This window comes from Poecilia formosa, unplaced genomic scaffold, assembly GCF_000485575.1.
Source record: "Poecilia formosa unplaced genomic scaffold, Poecilia_formosa-5.1.2 Scaffold547, whole genome shotgun sequence".
NCBI lineage: Eukaryota > Metazoa > Chordata > Actinopteri > Cyprinodontiformes > Poeciliidae > Poecilia > Poecilia formosa.
This window is the reverse complement of record NW_006800486.1, coordinates 12,722-38,147: the sequence shown is the minus strand read 5'-3', so window position 1 is coordinate 38,147 and position 25,426 is coordinate 12,722. Positions and strand designations below refer to the sequence as shown.

At 46.4% G+C, this 25,426-nt stretch overlaps 1 protein-coding gene and 1 long non-coding RNA gene across 3 annotated transcripts in view; one reads left to right on the top strand and one right to left on the bottom strand.

The window, feature by feature from the left end:
- Nucleotides 1–11,349, bottom strand: part of LOC107834200 (uncharacterized) — a 12,766-nt gene extending 1,417 nt beyond the window's left edge. The window contains exons 1-2 of the long non-coding RNA XR_001659982.1: nucleotides 11,263–11,349; nucleotides 7,491–7,623 (exon numbers count right to left, since the gene is read on the bottom strand). This is a non-coding gene — a long non-coding RNA (uncharacterized LOC107834200). The remainder of the gene's footprint in view (nucleotides 1–7,490; nucleotides 7,624–11,262) is intronic.
- Nucleotides 11,350–11,482: 133 nt separating this feature from the next.
- LOC103129433 (LYR motif-containing protein 4B) lies at nucleotides 11,483–20,251 on the top strand. 2 transcript variants are annotated; one of them, XM_016665085.1, is made up of 3 exons: nucleotides 11,483–11,628; nucleotides 17,995–18,115; nucleotides 20,159–20,251. In XM_016665085.1, exons 1-3 carry the CDS (start codon nucleotides 11,543–11,545, stop codon nucleotides 20,234–20,236), a joined length of 285 nt encoding a protein of 94 aa, XP_016520571.1. In that variant the 5' UTR covers nucleotides 11,483–11,542; the 3' UTR covers nucleotides 20,237–20,251. The 2 variants fall into 2 exon arrangements, with proteins under 2 accessions (XP_016520571.1, XP_007540588.2); XM_007540526.2 differs by lacking the exon at nucleotides 20,159–20,251 and adding an exon at nucleotides 19,771–19,996.
- Nucleotides 20,252–25,426: the final 5,175 nt, after the last annotated feature.

Below are 25,426 nucleotides of genomic sequence, written 5' to 3'. Positions count from 1 at the left end.
GAAGTGATAAATCACTGACTGCAGAGGAGGAAGAGGAGCGAGGAAGAGGAGCGAGGAAGAGGAGCGAGGAAGAAGAGCGAGGAAGAAGAACGAGGAAGAAGAGCGAGGAAGAGGAGCGAGGAAGAGTCCTGAGACACACAGGAAGTGCGAGGACACGATGCACAGCGCTGCTGTCCTGCTTCAATTCTCAGCATCAGACTGGGCTGCTGGTACCAAAGACATGTTGAGTCGTGTGTTGGCTGCTGGAGAGCGAGAGAGAGCGAGACGTCCAGCAGACAACAGGAAGGTTGAACTCATTTAATCTGGAATATTGGCGGCATTAAGAAAATCTCTGAGCTTTTGTAACTTTCTACAAACTGCTGCTGATAACAGCCATGCTAACTATGCTAACTGTGGCACAGTGACACTTCCTGTGGCACAGTGACACTTCCTGTGGCACAGTGACCACTTCCTGTGGCACAGTGACACTTCCTGTGGCCGGTTACACCTGCCGCTGCGTCTCGGCGCGACGAAGCCGGATGGTGACGGATTGAAAACAGATCAGCTCCTCTTCATATCTACTGACCTCATCGCCTGATGAAACTCCACCAGGAGATTCTGACTCTAAAATGAGTTTCTTAGTGTTGACTTATAATTTGCAGATTATAAATGAACCAAATATGAAACGTTTTCCAGAAACGGTGACAAAAAGAAACGGATTCTGATCAGGTTGTCCAGATTATAGCAGATATTTATATTCAATGAAAGATTTATTTTATCATCTACTAAATGAAAACAAGTCATTCAAAGCGTTAACGACGACAGAGCAACAAACTGACTTAACCTGTTATTAAATACTCTGCACAAAGACGCCATGTTTAGTGACATCATCAGCAGGTTGACCTCTGACCCTGAATGGATGGAAACCAACATGGATGCCTGATCCGAGTGGTTCTGGGTCAAAGATCAGGAGGAGATGATCTGAGGAGCTGCTGAAGCTAAAACACAGCAGGAGTCGATCCAATTCATCCTCCATCATTTATCCCAGCTGCTCTTCATCTCCTCCTCTTCCTCTTAATGAAGTCATATCTGCGGATGTTCTGCTCAGAGAAGCAGGCGGCTCTTTGACAAGCAGCATTAGATCAAACCTGCAGCTGCAGTAACATAATAAAGAAAGAGATTTCTACGGATATAAAGAGAGGAGGAGGAGGAGGACGAGGAGGAAGAAGAGGAAGAGAAGGAGGAGGGGCTGACATGATGAAGAACGAGGCAGATTTTATGGTCGGTGTAGAAAGTGCCGAGGCAGCAGCTTCATCTCATCCACCTGACTGAGCAACAACTGGTTTTCCTGGGATCCCACCAGTTCAGCCCGGCTCTACAGGAAACGGTTTCTACACACAGGGACGCGTCGCCATGGCAACAAGGATTCACTACATCTACAAAAATACGAGGAAAGTTTAGGGATGACATGATATATGGACTGATATCGATAACCGATCTGAGTATTGCTGATAATTCATTTCTACATCATAAAACAAACTCAGCGCTGAAACCTCTAAACTACCCACAATGCTTTGTGACGACAGAGGATCACCAGAACCTACTGAACTCGTTTAGCACCTGATGGTCCGATAGACCCGGTTCTACTGGAACCAAACCAGTTTATTTCAGGGTGGAACATTTCTACAGCTTATTGGTCCCTGATGCCGTCATCTGGTTTTAGTACCAACTGACCTGGACAATAAATCAATAACTACAGATATTGTGACAGACGTGATCAATATCAATAGATGATACATAGAATAATTAATATATCGAACATTCATTTAACTCTGATCCAGAACCACACAGCATTCTGGGAGATGTAGGCAGAGAAAAGACTTTAGCTGCTCAGCCTCTTAAGCTAGCTCAGCTAGCTCGGTAGCATCAGCGAACTCACTCTCTGCGGTTGCCTAGCAACAGCCTGCTGCGACATGCGCAGCAGCAGTTTCATGTTTCTCCTCTGACTCAAAACTGCTTCAAAATAATAAAACTGTGTGGAGCGAAAGGTAACAGGAAATGCCCCGTCACCAGTTTGGTTGTTTTTCAGATATTTAAAACAAAAAATTAACCAATAATTATTGATAATATTTGATTAAAAAAAAGTTCTGTAGCAATAAGCCATATTATCCACCCATAGTACCACAATGTGAAGCTTAGATACATCCTGAACCAATCAGGTTCTGCTCAGTTCAAACCATCATAATCTAAAATAATAAACCATAAATCTGCTTATTTTCTCTACATTTCCTCATGTAACAAACTGGTTTTATTGGCTGAGCCAGCTGTGATGTCACTTCCTCCTCCTCCATCATCCGTCCTGCCTGGTTTCTGTGTGAAGCAGATTTTCTTCCTCATCCTTCATTATTATTTCACAGCAGCTCGGTCAGTTTGGACGCGTCAGGACTTTGTGACAGCAGCGATGGGTCCGGCCCATCGATCGCTGCAGGCCGCCGCCCTGAGGGACGCCGCCGCCCCGTCCCAATCAATCACCCCTCCGGCCGGGTTTTTCCTGCGCTGCTGACAGAAACCTGAAGCCAACTGGTGTTGATGTGGCGCTGCTGGAAACGCTGATCCCACCAGAAACAGAAAAACCTGAGCTGATGTTCCCCACAGAGAGCAGGACTCCCCGTTAACTCGACACAGATGGAGAAGTTTCTAATCATAAAAATGAGTTTAAACATAAAGTCAGTTTATCACATGAATATTAATGGATGAATCAGAATCTGATCCCACTGAACCAAACTGATGAGGCTGCAGCTGCCGGTCAGCGCGCTGCACCGAGACGATGTTAGCTGTTAGCCACAGCTACATGAGGCAGAGTGCTAGCTAGCTTGGATGTTAGCATGCTGTACGAGCAGCCGTCTGCATCTTTGATTTGAGCTGAGAGCTCAGTGAGACTGATGTGAATCTGTGTGAACAGAGAATAAACTTATTTATTTCAAACTGAGTAAAAAACATCACAACCAGCTAATCTGAACTCTGCAACAGGCAGACATGAACAGAATGCCAGGATTTAGGAAAACACAAGAAATAAATACCTGGATATTTAATAAAGCCTACTAATATGCTGAGTCATCATCAATCATTTTAGGTCATATTTCTTTTATTTTTCTTTTAAATGTGAACATTATTACATATCTGACCTCTGGCCCTGCGTACCGGGTCAGAGGTCAGCCTGGTGCCTGACGGTAGCATCAGAGGCTAACAGAAGCTAACAGAAGCTAACCTCTCTTTGTCTGATGGCGTCTCACTTCCTACTGCAGCTACTATTAATAGCTCCAGCTGATCTGCTGCTGGAGGAGCTGCAGAAGGTGAGGAAGCCACCTGAACACCTGCTAACAACGCCGCAGGCGAGAACCCGCTGCAGCGCTAACACGCTCAGGAGAGGCTGAACACAGGCTGGAAGTTAAAATCTGAGGCACACGGAGACGAGCAGAACATTGTTGGCTGATTTAGCCGCTCGGCTCTTCAGGGATGTGAGAGAAACAGACGTCCGGTTCCCCCTGCTGGGCCGACAGCCATCCTCTGGGGGGCGCTGCAGCCCGGGAGCCACTGCTCATGATGAAGGAACACCGACAGAGACGGAGGGTTTACAGCAAAACAAGAGGCGCTGCAGAGCCAACCGCTGGCCGGAGAGTCAGCATGTTGGTCTGAGGGATCCAGAGGATCCAGGATCTGTTCTATCGGTCATGATGCAGGTGAGGGGTGGATGTAGAAACTGTTGCTCTTTATTCAGCAGAACTAGCCAGGTCCAAGAAGCTCAATCACACTTCGCTTGACAGAGGTCAGTGCAGACCGCAGGACGACCGGCGGACATGTCCAAACACAGATCAGTTTTTACGCCTGAGCGTCGACAGCATCAGCGTTAAGGACCCACAGCAGCCAGACTGTCGCCCTCCATGCAGCACCAACAGGTGAGACCGGACCACCTGATAAGAAATGTAGAGAATGGGTTTAAATCTCCACTGACGGTGCATGCTGGGTCACAGGATATGAACACAGCGAAGAGTACGAAGAGCCTCAACCATCTGCTGCTCCATCCATCACCAACAGGCCCGTCCCACTGGTCCCTGAACGCATCTTCAACCCGCTGTTGTGCGTTTTCACACAGATTAAAGAGGCTCCACAGAGTGAACTGTTGCTCCACTGGGCCTCTGCAGAACAGCTGGTTTTTCTGAGCCAACGGTCAGCAGCTGCAGAAAGAGGCCATCATCTGGAGGATGAAACGGCAGCCTGCTGAGGAAACTACTGGATCAAAGCACCTCCACCTCACCAAGCATCAGCCTCTCTGGCGTTTAGAGCCTCGCCTCTTGGTGCAGTCAGACTGAACGCTGCAGTAGTGAGGAGCTGAAACGTCTTTGGACGGTTAAATTAAAGCAGTAAGTAAATAAAGAAGTGCGCTCAGATCTGGCCGCTACGCCCTCTATTGGCGTCTCATCCTCGGTTCCCCAAACTGATGGAAACGGACGTCAATAAATCGCTCTGAACTGAACCAGTTCAGGAACTAAAGTTCTTTTGGTGGAAATGCTGTGAGAAAATTTAACTCCTCCTGAGGCAGAAACTTCCCCCAACCAAGAGGAGAAAGTTCAGCTTCTCTGGTTGGGATTTTAACTTTTCATGTTTGACTGAAAGCCGGTTGATGTGAAAGTTATTTAACTTTTATTTATTTCATCACCTTCCATCTTTATTTAACCAAACAAACTCATCAGAACCTCTCAGGTGAGCTAGAGTAAACGAGTTCCTCCAATCAGAACTCATCCAGCTCTGCTGCCAGGCAGAAAGAGAGACAGAACCCGACCCGACCCGATTCTCTGTTGGTTTCGTAGATCTGGGTCCAGAACCGGTCCAGAACCGTCTGACCGGACCGTTGGGCTGAACGGCAGTGAGGATGGAGAGTTCTGGGTTTTTATTCCCACCAGTGGATCCGTTCCTGCAGACCGACCCGTTATTACAGAACCACAGGAGGCTCATTAAAACCCACCAACTGTGATTCAGCTCAGCTTAATTCAATCCTCCTGAATGTGACGTTTGGACTCTAAAAGTTTAAATTAACGATGCGAAACATGAAAATCTGACTGCAGCTAAACGCACTACAACACTGTAAAACATATTTTAAATATTCATATGATTTTACTGACCTGATGGAATATTCTGATGGTCTGAATTTGGGTTTTTAATCTCTGAGTAAGAACCTTCAGAACCATCAGAAATAAAGGCTTAAAATGTTTGAAACATTTATTTTTTCAACAATAATCTATATTTTAGTTGATCTGTTAAAATCTGGACCTTCATTCTGATGAACTGAGACTCTTTGGGATCTCTGGGTTCCACCAGAACCGGCCCAGGAGCTTCGTTCTCCTGTCATGGCGGAGAACCGACACATCTCAGATGAAAGAGGAAGCGGGTCGACCCGGAGGTTCGGTCTGACTGGCGGGCGGTTCTGACAGGAGGGATGACCGGCCTTCATCTGGAAATCTGTTCAACATCTGACAAATAAATACAGAAAATCTACCAGAGCCAAAACCTTAAAAAATATAAAATAATCCTGTTTCACGCTGAACAAACCAAGGAAACAATGAAACCATGAAGATTCGATTCAAACGTTCGACGATTAGAACCACGAAAAGATTTACTGTAAGTCTAACGTCAGAATATTACAAGGAAACAAGAAAAGATACGAGCTGTAGTCAATGCTAACCACTTACCGCTAGCTGCTCACTGCTAGCTGCTCAGCACTAACAGCTAACCGCTCGGTGCTAACCGCTCACTGCTAGCTGCTCACTGCTAAACGCTAACCGCTCGACACTAACTGCTCACTGCTAGCTGCTCACTGCTAACAGCTAACTGCTCGGTGCTAACCGCTCACTGCTAGCTGCTCAGTGCTAACAGCTAACCGCTCACTGCTAACCGCTCACTGCTAGCTGCTCAGTGCTAACAGCTAGCTGCTCACTGCTAAACACTAACCGCTCAGTGCTAACCGCTCACTGCTAGCTGAAAACCCTTCAGCAGGCTGACACCAGGAAGGCCCTCAGGGGCCCGACACTCTGCTGCCTCTAATTGGCGCCTCCAGGTTTGATTTTCACATTTTTTACCGATCAGAAGACGACACTTTCAGACTCCACTGAGGGGTCAAAGGTCACAGAAAAGCAGATTTAAAGTGAAAGAGGCTGAAAATGCTGAATGGATGCAGCTAGATGTTGCATGAGTTTTTCCTTCCCCTGAAGTTCTGAGACGATGGGAGTGTGTTTCACAGGTTATATAACGTGTGTGTGTGTGTGTGTGTGTGTGTGTGTGTGTGTGTGTGACGTGGGCTCAGCAGGTTCAGGAAGGCTTTCCTACAACAGATGGAGGACACCAGCACACAGAGACGCAGCGCCAGGAAAACCCAAGAGCTCTCTGCAGAAAACAGATTTATCTACGCTGCCAGAACCAGAACCAGAACCACAGGATGACAGAAGCAGGACCAGAACCACAGAACCAGAGAACCAGAACCAGAGAACCAGAACCAGAGAACCAGAACCGCCTGCTGCCCAGAAACTCAACATGTTTCTGAGGATCCAGAACTCTGGTTAAATCCGGGTCGGGTCAGGAGCTGATGGACGGAAACAGGAAACAAAAGGAAGGAGACGGTTGGCGACCCATCGATAAAAAAATCTGTTATGGCCGATAATTGATATTTACCGATATCACATATATTTCCTTTCACCAAAACTCCATAATCCTGCTGTGCATCCAAACAAACAGCAACAACATGGAAACAAATATCAGTCCAGATTTATTGATCGGACGTCAACACCGATTTATCGTGAATCCCGACAAACGGAATCCAGAAACAGGAAGGAAGAGATGCGGTTGGGAAAAGGAAACAGGAAATAAGAAGAAAAGAGATGAGAAAGAAAAGAAAAAGAGAGGAAGAGCAGCAGGATGAGCTGCGACCGTCTGAACGTCCAGCAGACGCTCCGTCACAAACACAGATACACTGTAAAACAATAAACACTTATTTATCTAGTTTACACTGAAAATATCAGAGTTCAGTTGAATCAAGACAAATTAACGTTTCAACAAGATATAGGAGTTTGTTTAAGTCAATCATTCTTGAATATTAGAAGGAAAGTCTGATATTTTAACTTAGAACCTGGGAAATTATTTAGTTTTTTGCATTTTTTCTCCAGAGCAGCTTCTGGAGTCAGAGGACCTGGAAAAGGTCAGAGTTCAAAGCTGAGGTCACCATGGGGGTCAAGGCCTCCGTTTCCATGGCGTCGGCCTGACATTAAACACAGCGACGGCGGCGCGTTGGGAATCGTTCAGTTAAACAGTTTAGCGATTCATCCTGAGTCAGACGGCGCCGGTCGCTGCGTTCCCAGCCGGACTGACATTCAGGAGGCCTGCAGCCCCTTCACGGCGCAGACTGAACATCAGTTTTATTTAACACGACTGTAAATGTCAGAGTGTTTACCGGCTGGTTTTACCTCTCCACAGAGGAGGCCGGTCGATCCTCAGCGATCCGGCTCGGGTCGTGGCGCTGACGCGTCCCAGACGGGTTCTTCCGCCGTCTGAACACGGGAGGAAGCGATCGATGGCCGGGACGCCGGGGTCCTTGATCTGCCAGGTGGAAAGGAGACGGAAAACTCAATCTGCAGCTCACGGATCAGCGAGACGGAAACGAGCAGCCGGAGAATCAAAGCAGCTCATCAGGGCTGAGAGGAAGCTGCTCCGACCATCAGGCTTCATTACATCCAATCAGCTCACAGCGTTCAGCAGCAGAGCGCCGCGGCGCCAAGCCGCAGCGCTACACAGGCCCAAAACTTTACCTTAGGATGAGGCTCACACTGGCTTAGGTTAGCTGCAAAGCTAGCTGCACTAAGCCTGAAGCACTAAGAATAAAAAGTAGTTCTGCTAACGCTAAAGCAGAAGCTAACATTAGAACACTACAACAAGGTAGTTAGCAGAAGCAAATGCTAAAGCGCTACAGGTAGGTTAATCCTAATTTTAAAGCAATAAAACACAATATTTAATTTAAGCTAATGCCTAAGTGCTACAACATATGATTTAGCAAGAGCTAATGCTAAATCGCTAAATTCAACCATGTTGATAGCCACCTTGTGTCAATAACGTGCTAGCGCAGTAAAACAGGCTTCACAATAAAAGCATGAAAGTAAACTTCTACTTGAATCTTTAACATCAACACAGTCAAACTTTATTCAACGGAAGTAAATTAGAATTTATTAGAAGAATATTATCTACGGGAAGCTAAGTGCACTAAACGTTTTCAAAGTTATCAAAACCACTAAACTCCGTTAGCTCTGCTGTTAGCGCCTTAGCGGAAGTGTGGCCACCACTCGCAGTTATAAATAACCTGAAGTGAATTTGCCCCAGGCAGGTATGGAGCCGCTAAAGCCCGGATCTTCACGTTCCAACACCGCAGCGTTCCCGTTCCCAAGCCTCCATCCGGCCGTCACTCAGCTAATGCGGCCTGTTCTCCCAGAGTCTCTGATGGAGTAAACTATTTATATTTAATATAAATCACTGGCTTTGAGGAGGTTGGAGCGGAGTTATTACCGGGTGATTCCCGGTAATGTGGCTGATGTTGTTGCGTGTTATTGGGCAGAACGGCGCCGTTTCTCCTCAGAGTCTGGTGCAGCGCTGAAGCCGTGACAGGAAGTGATCAGAGCCGACCTGGGACTGGGAAATGAGACGTCACGGAGGATGAGAGGCGCTGCGGCCCGGTGTGACAGAAGCTGCTCCTGATCTGCAAGATTCAGAGGAAGAGTCGGTCCGGGCGGCTGGGACTGAAGGAAATCCTCCGTTATTGATCTGAGCAGAGCCGTCCGTCACTCAGCTCCGCTCTCTAACATCCAGCACAGGCTGACAGACACGGAGGAGCCGGAAACAAACATTTCCAACTATTTATTTATTAAACTGGGTGTTTTTCTCAATGTAAAGGAACAGCAGGAAGTATTCTGTGTCTCTATTTGTAGAAATATTTAGTGATGTTTGGACTTCCACAGCTCTGCCTTTATTTCTATTAGAAACCCAAAAGTTGGACTTTATCTTATAAAATCGGTCTCTATTATGATTAATAATACACGATAATTAATAATCCATCTCCCTCCTCTGCCACGTGGGGCGCCACAGGGTTCACTTCTCGGTACCATCCGTTTTCCTGTATCTGCTGCAACTTGGAGCGATTATAACTCAGCATCACCTGTACTTACATCACGATGCAGGTGATCAACTCTCTTTAAAATCAGGTAATATGGCAGAGCACAGTCTATTCTGTGCAACTTGCCTCCTAAAGACGTACAAAAATTCACCCGTTTCCGTGAATTTAGCTAAGATATTCTAAAAAAATTAGCATTTTTCTAGATATACTTAACATGTTATTGGCTGGCGTTTGAAAAGCAGCCAATCCTGAAGCAGCATTTATTTTCCTTGATGTTGATTGGCTGAACCCCAAACAGGTAGATAAAGAAGACAGACAGTAGCTCCAGCTCCACAATTCATATTTAGGTATATGTAGTGAATGAAAAGGAATCTTTAGAAAAGGGCTTAAGTATGTATGGACTGTAACAACATTCAACATTTCCTCTAAAACAGAGGTTTAACTAACATTGTTGACTTTGACTGATTGGACTCAACAGGTTCTGACTTCCTCCAGAACCCGCCATGTCTGCCGGCTGAGACCCGTTTCATTCCTGCTTTTGTTTAAACTCAGATTAAACTTTTTAATTTGAGAATTAAGTTCTGCAGAATTCAGGATTTATGGTCCTGAAAGTAGTTCATCGCATTTCTAAAATACAGCCAAAAGATACTTTTAAAATAAGAGTCACAAACTTTACTTCCTTCAAAATGTTTCAGATTTCTTTGGCCTCCATATCTTCAAAACTTATTTAAAAAATAGGACAAAATTAAAATCAAAACTCAAAGATAAAATAATAATAAATGGATAAAAAAACGACCAGAAAATGTCACAAAAATGTGACAAACATCTAAAAGTCATTTAGATCTATGAACTGTGTTAGCATAACACAACTTGTGTATTTGTTGGGTTTTAGCAAACACACCGGTCTAAAAATGGACCGGGTCGCATCAGATGAACGTTCAGCGCCGACACAGAACCAACACGGGCGACACACACAGCCGGAACCGTGACCTTTACTCTCACAGACAGACGGATATCAGGAGTCAGGATGTGACCTTTTACACATCCAGGCTAAAGATCAAACCACACACACACACACACACACACACACACACACACACACACACATAGGTCATGGGGTTTAACACTACAGCAAGTAGACTCAGAGAGAGTAACCTGGTTTAAACCCATTAGAACATTTAGACCTCATCAGCATCAGCATTTAAAAATTTTGTTCTTTCAACCAGTAGCAGATGGTTAGCATCTCCCTGACCTCTGACCCCAAATCCAAGAGGAGTTTAAAGGGAGGCTTCATGGACACAGAGAGGAGGAGGAAGTTTAGATCATCTCATCCCCTACTCCAACATCTCTCAAAAGCAGCAAAAACAAATGAGGTGGATTAGCATAGCTAGCTAGCGGCTGATGGAGACATCCAGGACGTGTTGCTGTGAAATATCATCTCTGCTGCTTGGATATTGAGCCGTTAGCATGTCAGGGCTGTCATGAGGCTGTTATACAGCAACAGTCTTCAGTCAGAGGCCTCTTTTGATGTGTTGCAAGACAGACTGCTACAGGAGAGCCTTTCTGCACACAGCATCATAGGCCACATCATCTCTTTAAATATTCTTACAATGACGTTTAGTTTTTCCTTTGGGATAAATCAAATATTGTTTAATTGATAAAATCAGATTAATAAAATGAAGCTTTATTTCCGTTTTGGGAACATGTAGCTTTGTTACTATTTTTAACAGTTCTGGTTCTGTTGAGTTCAGTTTAAGAACGGTCACAGCAGAACCTACTAGCTGTATATTTAAAGGTTGAAGGAGGTTTAAATAGCTTTGTGTCTGTGTAACCATGAGGGTTAGATTCATTTAAAGCAACTGCAGCTCAACCAGTTATCTCTGCAGCAGGGTTGCTCACATGTTGACCCAAAACAAAGACGTTTTATGTGTACAATAAAGCTGTGAAAAAGCCGAACCACCACCAGTTAGTGAGGTGTAGTGAAGAATTTAACCCTCGTGGTGTAGCTCATTCATTAAAGCCTCATGTTTCTCTACTTAAAAACATATTTAGAGGTTGAAGAAGCAAAGCTAACTCACCTTCAATCACTCTCCTGAGTTGGGCTGTTTAGTTGGCGGAGGTGCGCCTTTACGACTTAAAGGCAATAAATATTCTTTTCCGTCTCAAACGTATATTTATTATATTATTTGTCTTTACATTTTTAAACAAAGATTTTTTTTAAATAAAATAAATAATAAATCTGTCATTAACATACAATTTGAAATAGTTGTTTCTGTTCAGGCACAATTTGGTTACCTAGAAATCAGGGTCCTGGAACTCAAACGGAAAGAGGGACGGAGCCGCATATCGTGTAGCATCATGGCTGCTTCCACTCGGTCTCAGGTGATTTCTCTGTACAAGGTGATGCTGAAGGAGAGCAGCAGGTTCCCCTCCTACAACTACAGGTGAGTCCGGGGCTGTCGGCGGTGTGAAGGGTCCTTCCGGCCGGTTTAAACCGTCTGTCAGCGCCTAAACACGCAGCTAGCCGCTGTGTTTACATGAAGCAGGGTCAGTGTTTATGAAACACTGGATGTCCTGGAGGAGACCTAAAGGTTCAGTTTCCAGGCTAACATGAGCTCTGACAGTTTAAACCACAGAAATATTAATGTGAGCATATATTAATGCGCACAACATCAGCTTTAAAACACGTTTTAAATCTGATGGCGCTCAGGTCATGATGGGTCAACTGGTGCTTTAAATAGTTTACATCTCATACTGTCTATTAAATCTAACGTTATTGTTGATGGAATTAGAGATATGGATGAAATCCTCCAAAGTAACTCCAAACTCCAAATCAACATTGTTTTTCGCAGATTAACTGTCTATTGGCCTTTGAATGTGCTATCTTTATGTTCCTGTTCAAATTGGAATTTATTTGTGTAAATTTTTAAAACTATGCCATTTTTGTGTGAAAGCAGTCTTAGTGCTGCCCTCTTTGGGACGAACAGTGGGTACTGCAGTTGAATTTTCCTATTGGTTCCAGCGGTAAAGACTTAACGTCTGCATCACAGCTCTGGGTTCAGATATAAAACCATAAAAGTCTCCAATGCTACAGAAAAAATGTTGCTAGATTTGCCGCTAGTTGGTTTTTATTTATTGAAGAAGAAAAAATTCTACAGGGTCTGAAAAGTTGAATATTGTGACAAAATCGCAAAGCTTAACATGCTTCAATCAGCCTCCCATTTGGCCACGCCCCTCTGTGTATCTTGGCTCCGCCCACTTTTTGTAAACTTTTCCGAACTTTGTCAGGAGGCAAGGTTAGCCTCACGAGAAGTTTAGTTACATTTAAAAATCTGGATATTTCAAACTGGATCAGGCATAGAAGAGATTCTGGTTTACACGGAGCCTCCAGTGTCTGGAGGCTCCGACACCAGGACGTTTTGAAACCAGGAATCAAAGTGAAACTTTTCTGTAACACCTGCTGGAGGTGTGAAGTACTCTGGATAACAACAAAACCAATGGCGGATAGCATCCTGCTACTTGACCTGTTCAGTTTATCTGGCTTGTGTTACATGAGCGCTAGGTTACTGCTTATTATGAGATGAAGCTAAGGGTCAAAAGCACATGTGTGTTCAGTGATGTGCTAAAATCACAGCACCATCTAGAGGCCTGACATGACAACTACAGCTGACTCCAGGTGTTTAGGCATTCTGTCAAAATTTGAAACTTTTCCCCAATTAAAATATGAAAATATCATCAGTTTCCAGGCAGTGATCTCCTGTAAACATAGCTTTAGCTTCATTGTATAAATGCTGTGAAATGATCGATAGAGATCAGAGGTTTGCTGTAAAACAGGTTCAGTTCTGACTGAATGGACTTGGTGGAGAGGTATGAGTCAGGAGGTTCTGAGTTCTGGAACAACCCGACCTATGGATCCATTCATCTGGAGCAGAATCGGCCAGTCAGCAGATCTGGGATTTACTTCAGCATCATCATAACCGTAAAAACTAGAAATATCGTTCAGTCATGATGAATGAGATAAAACTGAATCCTCCCACTGAGGGACAAGAAAGCATAATTTTATTCTATCAACCATAAAAGGACGTCTTCCTGTTGGTCTGTACATCTTTATGCGGTTTCGAAGCTTCTGCAACTTGGTGCATTATCGCCACCTAGTGGCAGCAACACGTCACAACCGCATCCCAGCAAAACAGGCAGATTTAAAGGAGACATATTATGAAAAATCCAGTTTTTTAGCCCTTAAATAAATGTTTTTCTGTACTTTGAGTGTCTCCTTGTTTTGCGTATATATCTTTATATTCTTTCTGTGAATTTTTTTTTTAGTCTGTTCATTTTTCTTTATTCGCTGTAACATTGATCTTGTGTATTATGTCACTGCATTTGCTGTGGAACTGCTAAACAAGGTCATGACTTTTAGTTTTATGAATCCGCCATTTTTTTCCCTTAATAATTTTGCAGTCAAAGTTCAGTTGCAAGTAACCAAGTCAAAGTGTTGTGTATCGACACACAGGATCCCTACGTCGCATCAGAGCCTCTTCGAAGTGTCTGGTTAAATGTTATTTTTTCAGGAATGTTTCCACATCAGAGAGGAAAGTCAGTTTTTGGAGCACTTAAAAAAATATGAATCGTATTAAGCTCAAGCTATAAAATTTCTATTTTAATGACGTCTCTTGTCTCTGTGTCAGACTCCTCTAATAGAAATGTTAACAACGAACCGCTGCCTGTGAACATTTCCATCCTCTCTGAGTTGTGACTCCTCTTTGACACACAAAGTGCCGTTATGTCCTGGTGGGAAGCGGAGCAGCGCAGCGTGTGGGAGTGATTTGCTCCTGCTCTGAGCCGTACCTGTGAGCTTCCAGGTTGTTGTGGAGTGACCTGAATATGCCAGACGTTGCTGCCGGCGCTGTTCTGTTGATGCTGCACTAACAGCCAGGCAGCCGCTCGCTGCTCTTTCTGGGATAAAACTCTGCCTGAGTTTGGAAGGCTTTGTCAACCAGAGAAAACACGGAAACGAACAGAAGTCAGATGAAACATTCATGATCTTCCACAGGAAAGTTAAACAGTGAGGTGATGAGGAGCAGAGCGCTGAGCGGAGAGCAGAACCTCAGCAGTTTGGATCAGGGAGGACAGTCAGGCACACAGAATATAGTTAAAACTGTTTTGTTTCCAGAAAGAGCTTTGAGATCTGTGGTGTTTTCTGCAAAGTCAGGCAGACCTGAAACCAAAGTACGGACTCATGATAAAAGTGAACAACATTCCCTAGTTTTACAGGTGGACAGTGATCGATCTGTTACATCTGAAGTTGTCTAGATTGAACCAGTTTTTTTTCTCCTAACCTCTGTATTTAGATCATGGCTGATCTGCTACCTTAGATCAAATATGGGACTTGAAGACTTTAGTCTTCAGCTGCTTCTCCATTATCAAGTCTCTGTTGGTTAATGTCAGGTTTGGGTCTAGACAAGGCGATTGAACTTTATGAAAAGAAGAACCTAAATGAGGAATGAAATTCACACCAAACCACTGTGACGTAGTTCCAGTGTGTGAAACAGACCGCCGGTCCTTGGATCTTCGCTGCTGCTCGTTCTTAAGAGACGTGCCTCTGAAATCATCTTCTGACAGAAGACGTTGACCAAGGTTACAGTGTTCCTCCTCGAGCAGCTCTCTGATGGCAGACGAGATGTCCGCTGGTCCACTGCGGTGGTCGAGATGCTTGCAGTCTAAAGTGACGTGCCGATGAACGAACACATTCAGGTGTCAGTCAGATTGCTTGAGCGAAATGCACAGATTTTCCCAGCTTGCACTGCCACTGCAGTGATTTCCTAAAAACTTGGAGGAACTGATCTGCTAATGGAGATGAATCTGGAGCAGTTAAAGCCATTCAGGTGGAGAAGTGGCTTTACGTGGGGTTAGCTTTCTAGCAGATCATCAGTCATTGAGCTTTAAAAAGCCTGACTTGCCAGACATCTGTGTGGTAACCACATAGACGTCTGGGCAAACAGGGTTGAACTCAAACACCGAACACATCGTCAAACAAGAGCAGCGACAGACGTGACTCAGGTTCTGTCCCCCAATCAAAGGATGGTGTTGAGTAACGCCAGTAGCTCCGCCCTAACCGAACCAATGGAGCTACGGCTGAACTGGGTTCAGGAACGATGTGTTCCTGGTCACTGTAACGTACCGTATCTCTAAGTGGAAAAGATGAATTATTGCAATCAAGAGCAACCTGCCTGTCAGGTGTCCTGACGGTTCTCCTGTTTTCCTCCTTACCTCTTTACTTCCCTGCTTAAAAATATCCTCCCCCCGCAGCATCCTCCACGCAGCGTGGGCGCGCTAAGAACTGTCAACTTATCAGCGAGATGACAAAGACTTGTGATGAATAAGTGATTGTGAAATCCAGTTTCAGTGCCTCCTCGCCTCCTCTCCTCGTCTCCTCTTCCCTTCCCGTCTCTTCGTCTGAAGATCAGAGAGGAGAATTCCCTCTGAAGTTCCCGTGACGGGATGACTCACTCTCTCACAAACACGCCGTTCAGTCATTCACTGTCTGGAGTCTCTCGCTGTCGGGTTTTCCTCAATGAGCTGACAGGTACAGAAGCTGCTGCTTATTAATAAATACAGATACAACAGTAACGATCAGTTCTTTCTCTGATCCGTCCTTCGTCTCTTTCTGGTTTCCTTCCCTTCAGGCAGACTAATCTGGATCACTCCAGTCTGTCTTTGGACTCCAAGCATCAGAAACATTTTAGTTTCTGCAGAAACAAGATGTTCTGACAGCAGCAATGAAAAAGTGAACTTAAAGTCCATCCATCCATTAATCTGTCCATCTGTGTCAGTACATCTGTCAGCCCATCCATACGTTCATCAACCAGTCTGTCCATCACTCACTACGTCCGTCAATCTGAGTTTCCTCTGCTGGGACGAGAAGACGTTCCTGTTCTGTCCATCAGCCAGTTCTGATGTCCATTGGTCAGACTGGTCCATCCTCTGTCCGTCCTCCCATTACTGTCATCCATCAACCCAAAGATCCATCAACTAGTTTGTCCATCTATTGGTCCATCAGCCCGTCCCTCCATCTATCTGTCCCTCCATCTTTCTGTCCCTCCGTCTTTCTGTCCCTCCGTCTTTCCGTCCCTCCGTCTTTCCCCTCCGTCCTTTCCAGGAATGGTTACCTCATGGTTCTGCTAGTTTATGTTTTATGTAAGACCAACTTAATAGCTCTGATGAAGCCAAACAGACCATTAGTCTCTGCCAGAGGTCAACGAGGAGGTCGTCTGTAAAGCTGAGTGGTTGGACCTTTTTACAGGATCTAAAGGTCCTGAGAGGAGCAGGATGAGGTGAAGCTCAATCGGGTCCGGTTTGAATCGGGTCCGGTTTGAATCGAACCCGGTGTGAATCGGATCAGTTGAATCGGACCCGGTGTGAATCGGATCAGAGTTGAATCGGACCCGGTGTGAATCGGGTCAGAGTTGAATCGGACCCGGTGTGAATCGGATCAGAGTTGAATCGGACCCGGTGTGAATCGGATCAGTTGAATCGGACCCGGTGTGAATTGGGTCAGAGTTGAATCGGACCCGGTGTGAATCGGATCAGAGTTGAATCGGACCCGGTGTTAATCGGATCAGAGTTGAATCGGACCCGGTGTGAATCGGGTCAGAGTTGAATCGGACCCGGTGTTAATCGGATCAGAGTTGAATCGGACCCGGTGTGAATCGGATCAGAGTTGAATCGGACCCGGTGTGAATCGGATCAGAGTTGAATCGGATCAGAGTTGAAACGGACCCGGTGTGAATCGGATCAGAGTTGAAACGGACCCGGTGTGAATCGGATCAGAGTTGAAACGGACCCGGTGTGAATCGGATCAGAGTTGAATCGGACCCGGTGTGAATCGGATCAGAGTTGAATCGGACCCGGTGTGAATCGGATCAGAGTTGACCCGCCCGTCCCTCTCTGCCGCCCAGCCGGCTCTCCAGAGCTTCAGCTCAACTCCCATCAGTTCTGGTCAGAGCTCAGCGGCGCCACCACAGGCTGCTGGGTTGTTCTGGTTCCTGACCCGTCTTCTGTCTGCCCAACAGAACCGGACCGTATCGTTACCCTGATCGGTCTGACTGCTGGTTTGATCATTCAGGAAAATCAGTTGACCTTCATAGCTACACCTGAAACTGTTTCATGTTTGTTTGGTCAGACGATCGTGACGCAGCAAAGGATTGTGGGATATTAAACTGAAGAGGAGCTCCGTCAGTGAAAGGTTAAAGATGTCCGCCGTTTTTCCTTTTTTCACGTCATTTTCTTTATTTTTCATTTTTTCCCATCGTATTTTCTCCCCAGTTTGATGCTTTTAATGACCTCCAGGTTTTCAGCACCTGGCCTGCTGCTCTCTGATTGGCTGGTTACTGCGTCTCGCTGCGTTGCCGTCTGAAACCGCGGTGTCACTGCCTGAGCCTTCATCCTCCTCTTCCTCAGGTCCTCGGGTGTATTGTGCTCATAAAGCAGGAAGCGGCTCCCGCTGCGACGCTCGCTCATCAGCAGCATCTCTTTGTGCTGCTGCAGGTTTCTTTATATGCGAGGAGCAGAAAAACAAATAAATAAGCGGTTGTTGTTTTTTATTGCGCCGCCCTGAGGTTTGTTTGGCTCTAATTTATCTTCCTGTTGGTTTAGTGTGGAGCTGTTTCCACCTCTGGTCGGCTGTTTGCTCCTGAACTCCTCCCAGGGTTTAGCAGCTCCTGCTTCCCTCCCTCTCCGCTGGTTGGCCTGCCTTTCCTTATTATAAATGAAACCACAGCGTGTGTGTGTGTGTGTGTGTGTGTGTGTTGCAGGACGTATGCACTGCGGCGTGTTCGTGATGCCTTCAGGGCCAACAGGGAAGTGGAAGATCCGAAAGCAGTGGAGAGGCTGATGGATGAGGGAGAGCAGATGCTGGCGCTGATTCAGAGACAGGTGTGACACCAAACACACACACACACACACGCACTCTCTCTCTCTCTCACTCCAACAGGCAGGTTGAGGTGGTGTTCCTGGTTCTGGACGGTTCTGGTCGGGTTTCAGAGGCAGAGGGGCCCGTGAATACAGATGAACACCTGCGCTCTGACTGACCACCTGTCGGCTCATTACTGCAAGCTAATCGCCCGCCAGCGCTCACTTTGTTCCCATAACGACCGCAGCCTCTCGGCCAATCCCAGAGGAGGACGGGGATAACACTTCCAGCCGGGTTTATGAAACGTTTGGCTTTATGGAAGCATTTTTGTGTTTATAGAAACGTTTCGGGGTCGATGGAGGCAGTTTGGGGCTTATAGAAGCAGTTTGGGGTCGATGGAAGCGGTTTGGGGTTTATGCAAAGTGTTTGGGTTTTAACTGTAGAAAGGTTAGAAGCTCGGTTTAATCCTGCCGTCTAAACCAATCCCATGAATGTTTTGACATTTACGTCTTCGTCCCGTTTTGTCTGTACTCAACGTTAACTATCACATTTACATACTGACATTTCACTGCTGGACCCGGTCATCATGGTAACAGTACCGCTGTAAACCAATCAGGGAGGGGGGATAACAAGGAGTGGGACTCAAACCAAAACATCAGAAACGGGCAAACCCAGTTTGTTCTGATTTACTGGTTGTACTGGGCGAGCTGGAGAAATGCCTGATTGGTGTGTGTGTGTGTTTATGGTGGCGTTTGCTGAATGTTGATAATATTGTCAGTATTTTCCATCCGCCTGTTGGTGGCAGCAGGTTGAGCAGCTCCCATATTCATGAGGTTTCCTCCAGCAGACAGAGTCCAGCTGGTTGATGTTTTATTTATCGCAGCAGAAAAATGATCTGAATGCAGCAGCCTCACGGAACCAGTAAACACACTCACTGGTTCTACTGGGACAACACTGGGCCCGTCACTCTGAGTCCGTCCATCACTCTGGGCCCGTCACACTGGGCCCATCACTCTGGGTCCATCACTCTGGGTCCATCACTCTGGGTCCATCACACTGGGCCCATCACACTGGGCCCGTCACACTGGGCCCGTCACTCTGGGCCCGTCACACTGGGCCCGTCACTCTGGGTCCGTCACTCTGGGCCCGTCACTCTGGGCCCGTCACACTGGGCCCATCACTCTGGGTCCGTCACTCTGGGCCCGTCACACTGGGCCCGTCACACTGGGCCCGTCACTCTGGGCCCATCACTCTGGGCCCGTCACTCTGGGCCCGTCACTCTGGGCCCGTCACTCTGGGCCCGTCACACTGGGCCCGTCACTCTGGGCCCATCACTCTGGGCCCGTCACTCTGGGCCCGTCACTCTGGGTCCATCACACTGGGCCCATCACTCTGGGCCCGTCACACAGTTTAAGGGTCCTTCAATAAATCAACCAGTGAAACATTAACATGAATCCAACATGCAACAAACTGATAGAAAAATTAAAAACGAATTCCAGTCAGAAACTGACAGATTGAGTTGCTGGCAGGGAATTATGGGTAATAAAACCATGAAGAGAAGAGGCATGTTGTTGTACTGAATGGCAGCGGGTTTAGTGCAGTAGTGACTCTTTACTCCTGGAGACTCGGTTCCTGACGCTCCGTGTTTACCTCCTGCTTCTCGCCCACGCTGATTCAGACGTTTCGCCGGAGGAAAGCGCTCGCCGCTACAACGCATCAAATACTACAGGCTGCTGCAGAAATCCATACTGTGGCGCTTCAGGTTTCCTCCGCTGAGTCCAGATCCAGGCGGCGCGTTGAGGCAGAGCAGCAGGACACAGAGGAGGAAATATAGATCTAAACATCCAACATAAACCCATGAAAGGAGAATAAAATATCAGCTGCCTGTTTAGGTTCAATCTCTAGAGTCTGTTTTCATTTGTAAATGAACAAAAAGACTAAAGATCAAGTTTGACGCTGACAGTTTTATAGTTGTTGAGTTTTGCTAACCACAGTGGTTTTGATCAGAAGACATTGATTTAAAACTATTGTAGAACAGTGATGCATTCTGGGTAGATTATAGTGAGGAGAGGAAACAGATCTGCTGTTTAACCAGCCTTCACCCCTTTCAAAATAAGTGCATGGATATTCTGAACAGTCGATAACCAAAACTTCAACACAGATGTTTAATTTATTCAGCTGAAAGTTTACAAAACAGTTAAGTGAATTAGCACTTTCAGATTAAAGCTAACTGCGCTAAACGTTATCAAAGTTAGCTAAAGCTGTAAAGTTAGCTCTGCTGTTAGCGCTTCAAAATTTGTCTAGGAGAAATTAATTCAGAGGAACCTAGGTTTGCTAAACATTTTCAGAGTTGGCTAAAGCTCCAATTTAAACGTTAGCTCTTCTGTTAGCATGTTAGCGATCGTCTCCCGCTACGGATCAGAACTTCCTGTAGCATCTGGACGAGCTGCAGATGGATGGATCATCTATATGTCGGCAGTCTTTCAGCATCCAGAGTCATTTTTACTCCTCACTTTACCAGAAAATGAAACAAAAATCAGCTGCGATGCTAAAGTGTTGTCGTTTGAACAGTGGGCCCTCAGGGGCCAATCTGACGTCACCAGGGGCCTCTACTCTGGATGCCCAGTTAAAAGTGAATCTGAATGAAACCAGAGATGTTTCCATAGCGACCAGGTGGGCGGGGTCTGGAGCCGCAGCTGGTCTAAACCAACCAATCACTGAGCAGCCTGAGGCCCGGAGCTCTGAGGGGTCGGGGGACGTTTCTGTTTCCAAGGTCAGTGTGACCTCTGCAGGCCTCCCGGTCTCTGTGTTGGTGTTCAGTGTGGGCGTGCGGCGTGAGCTGATCTGGCGCCCGTGGGCGTCCTGGCGCTCCTCCGCACCGCCGCCGGCTCCTCGCTCTGTTAAAACGTGGAGCTTGTTCCTAATTGTGTCTGTGGGTCCCTAACGGCTGCGTGAGCCTGGTGCCTTTGTAAGTTAATTAGAGAGTAAAGATGATGGATTGCAGCTGCAGAGCCGCCTCTGTTTGTAGAGCAGCAGCTAAAGCAGTTTGCTGTCTTTAATGAGTGTGTGAGTTCAGGAAGGAGGCCTTAAAACGGAAACGAGATGCAGAATAAAGACATAAAGCTGCAGAGCTGAAGCCGAGCCGCAGAGTTCAGAGGAGAAACGCATCAGAAGTCAAAACTTTTTATTTTAACTCCTTCAGCGGCGATTCAGGCAGCATCATCTGAGCTTATTTTAAATAAATAATTCCTTAATGATGATGAGAAAATACCAGTTCCACTGGCAGATTCTTTCACTAGCATCTAGTACCTTTTCATCAATGGTCAGGAATCATTATTGGTGTTTTTACAGTGTAGCCACCACTGTAGGCGCTAGGCATGATGGGAGCATCGCTCCTCTCTTCCTATCCTGAAGCGCCCATCACTCTGGAAGAGGGTCGATCACATGGCATTAAGTTGCTCTCAGTCCAATCCTTCTTCCTCCACTTCGTCTCATTAGCCGTTTTTTTATGGCACTTTGAAGTATTGCATTAAAAACTGTTGATGGAAAACAGCAAGACATGAAATAACTTCAGTTTCACAAAAAGGTTTTCATGCTTGCTTGGTTTTTGGCTTTTTAATGCACCAACAGAAAGATGGAAGCATGTGTGACGAATCGGCTCTGATGTAGCAAACTTCCCTTCCTCTGGTGTGCCTTACCAGAGGAACCAAACGGAGACGTACAAACATCTCGCTGGGAAAACTCTCTGGTTTGAACCCGTTTCCTGCCATGCAGGGCGCCAACATGCAATGATGTCATCACATGGGTTTAACTCCTGGTTGATTCGTTTCAAACCAGCACTGCAGTATTCCAACCGGCCCATCAGGAACCGGACCTGGGCCGGACCCAGTGGTTTCAGATCTCTGCAGAAGCCAAAGTTTAACCAGAAGTCTGCAGGCGGCGGCCAGGGAACATTCAGCTGCTGGTTTCTGATTAAACATTTCAAAGCAGTGATTGTTTCTGGGCTGTAAATATTAAGGATGATGAAGACTACCTGGTCGCCTTCATCCTGGTTTGTTCTGTAAAGGTTAAGCTGATTACCTGCTCAGCCTGGAGACGCAGCATCTACCTGCTCAACGCCTCGCCGACCTCCAGCACAGATGCAGATTTAACTGGATTATAATAAATCTGACCTTTGTTGGTAACGTATTTACATCAGTTTTAATGTCACACCTGAACGGGAGGCGGGCAGCAAGACGGAGCGAAACCTGGAGCAGGAAGGAGCGACTGCTCACATCTGTCAAGGTCACGACACTGCAGACACTGCAGACACTGCAGCAATCACAGAACACGGCAACAAAACCTACAAGCAACAAACCAGAGGTGTAGGTGGCGCCCCATTGTGGTCAGGAGGACCTGCATTTGTTTGTTTTATACTTTGGTTTTTCCATCTGCACCTTTTTTTTGGTGCATTTATTTTTTGCATTGTGTGTCTTGGAGTTTGCATCATTCGTTTGTCCCTATCAGCTGCCGTAGATCATGATCCACTTTGTTTTTCACAAGCCCACAGCATCATTCCTCCTCCTCCTTCTCCTTGCTGGTCAGGTGTTTTTGGTCCATCGTCTCTGGTCTCTTCTGTCCAGAGGACGTCTCCTCCTCCATCCTGATGCAGCTCTGCTGACCTCAGTCCTGCCTCCATCTTGTTCTGGAGAGAAGAGTTTCTCCTTCCAGGCGGCCATTTTGGTTCTGCTTCACGCTTCAACCAGGAGGAAGTAGTGGGGGTGCGCTTAGTTTTCCACTTCCTGCTTTATGGTTATAACTGATGTGTTTTCTGTTCAGCTTCATGTTCTCTCATCTAAACCTCTGAACTCATTCAGGACGGTTTCCTCCGGCGTGCTGGTCAACGTTTCAGCCAGTTAATAAATCCTAAAACTGTGTTCATCAAGTAAAGCTGAGGAGAAATCTAGATGTATGATCTAGAATCTAGATGATGTGATGTAGATCAGCAGCATCTAGATGTTCTGCTCTGTCTGGGGACCCGGTGGGTTCTGGGGAAGCCTGATCCAGTAGCAGAGGAGAAATGTAGGGCAGAGCCCGGCATGAGCGCCAGCATCACCTCCTCTTCCTCATCCTCTTCCTCCTGTCTCGTTTCCTGCGACGGCCTGCAGGTTCTGGTTTCCACCGCAGACGGAGTGTCTCTGTGCTAACACACTTAGCTCTGTTAGCGCTGTTAGCGCTAACTGTATTAGCGAGCTGATCAGCTGGATGAAAGCTGACGCCTTCATCCTCTTCCTCTGGAGCAGGTGGAGGGAAGCAGCAGCTTCTCAGGACTTCATTATGGCTGCATGCACTTCATCATCATCATCATCATCCACAAAGCGAGGCGCTGCTGACCACATGAGGTCAGGTTGTAAGGAGGAAGCTGCTCATTTAGGATAGCGCCGCCCTGCTGGCCTGTAGAGACAGGGGCCAGAGCTGAAGGTCAGAAGGTCGGAGCTGAAGGTCAGAAGGTCGGAGCTGAAGGTCCGACTTCCTGAAACCAGATGAGCAGCGGCCATGTTGTTCTGTCCCAGTAAAGACGTCTATAAAACCAGAAGCTAAAATCACAAACCTGTAGTTTGTGATTTTTAAATGAAGTCGGGCCCATTAATGACCTTTGGGTGACCTTTGGGCAGCTCTGACCTACAGCGACACCATCAGGTCCAAACGGTCCTGAAGGAGGATGAACCGGTAGAAGGGGCTGAAGCTGAAACATGGCCGTGTCGGGGATGTCTCTGCTTGGCCCGTCTCTGTTGGCTCCACTAAAGACCAACATAAATTTGTTTAATTTGATAATAAATTAAACAAATTTATTATCGTTCATCACAAAAACTTCTGGGACATTTTATGGTTATTTTTTAACACAGCCGTCCCATCTGTCAGCTGGCAGACAGATCTCTGTTTCTGACTGTTTCCCTTCAAACCGTCCATCAGGAGCGTTTGGCCTTTCCTGCGACACGTTTCAGGTCGAATGCAGAGAAATCAGCTCAGCGGGAGAGGAACGGAGCCGGGATCTTTAAACATCCGTCAAGCTGCAGCATCAGATCCTCCAGAACCAGCAGCTTCTATTGAATGAAGTTGGTATTTTCTGACTGCTGAGGTCTCGTTCTCTGAGCAGATCAGCTGTTGAAATGTCTCCTCATGAAACCGAGCGCTGGTCTGGAGCCGAGACGTTTGCTCTGTGAGCCGAACTGCTCTCAGCTTTTACCAGGTTTCTGGCTGATGGATGAAATCTCAGCCTGGTATGTAAAGTGTATCTGATGTAATCTGTGCTGCAGCTGAAGCTGTTACAGATGATGTAATGTGATAAACACGGCGTCTGATTTCAGAGCTGCAGCATCTGCTTTCTGTTCCTCCTCTCTGCGTTTCTTCTGTTTGTTTTTCTTCTTCTATTCTTAGAAATCTGGAACTGATGCAACGTGGTTCTGCTTCCTCCTCCTCCTGTACATGCATGATGAAATTCATTGACTGGAGAATGCAACGGGACCGGAGGGCGGCGGCTAACCAGGAGCAGGAAGTAGGCGGGGAGGAGGAGGAAGTGACCCAACTGGGTTTCAACTCAGCAGCAGCTAAAAAACATCAGGATGTAAAGAAACTCAACGAGGTTCTGAAGCTGTTCATCCAATGTGAAGAACAAAAGATTTAAACTCTTTACCTCCATCTTTGACCATCAGGATGTTTTCTCTCATGATGGACCGGTCGACCTGGTTCTACTGGAACCAGAACATCTGCTCCACCTGCAGCTGCTGTGGTTCTGAGTCAAACCAACCTGTTCCCCTCCTGACCTGTGGGGGCGTTGCACCAAGAACCACTGAAGGAAACGACACAAAAACCTCTGAAGACACTGAGAGCAACTTCCTTCTTCACCAGATGGAAACAAGATGGAGGATTTTAGCAGCTGGAGGATTTCTCTTTAGGCTAAAGACCAGGAGCCATTTCTGCTGCTAGCGCTAGGCTAACACGTTAGCTTTGGTTGTATTTACCCAGAATGCCCTGCTCTGTAGTCTACTTCCTGCTTTGGGAGCGGTCTCTGGTCTGCTTGGCGTTCACATTCAAACCAACCAGAGTTCAATTCAACCGAACCCAGACCGAGGTTAGGAGGACCAGAGGTCAGAGGTTGATTAGCGTGCACACCTCACCAACCGAACTGGACTTTGACTAGGCAGACGGACTGGAGTCGGGTTGAAGTGACTGGTGGGAATGAACTCCTGGTTTGTTTCTTCAGTCAGTTTTGGTTGAAATGCCTAAACTACTAGCTGGACCTGGAGAGCTGGTTTAGTCCCAGCGACCCGGGTCACCTCCAATCAGACGCCGAC

Excerpts from the sequence above, each read along its gene's own strand:
- LOC103129433 (XM_007540526.2), top strand. The coding sequence starts at position 11,543 with ATGGCTGCTTCCACTCGGTCTCAGGTGATTTCTCTGTACAAGGTGATG. Across the intron at positions 11,629-17,994 it reads TTCCCCTCCTACAACTACAG|GACGTATGCACTGCGGCGTG; the intron begins GTGAGTCCGGGG and ends TGTGTGTTGCAG. Across the intron at positions 18,116-19,770 it reads TGGCGCTGATTCAGAGACAG|ACGTTTCGCCGGAGGAAAGC; the intron begins GTGTGACACCAA and ends ACGCTGATTCAG.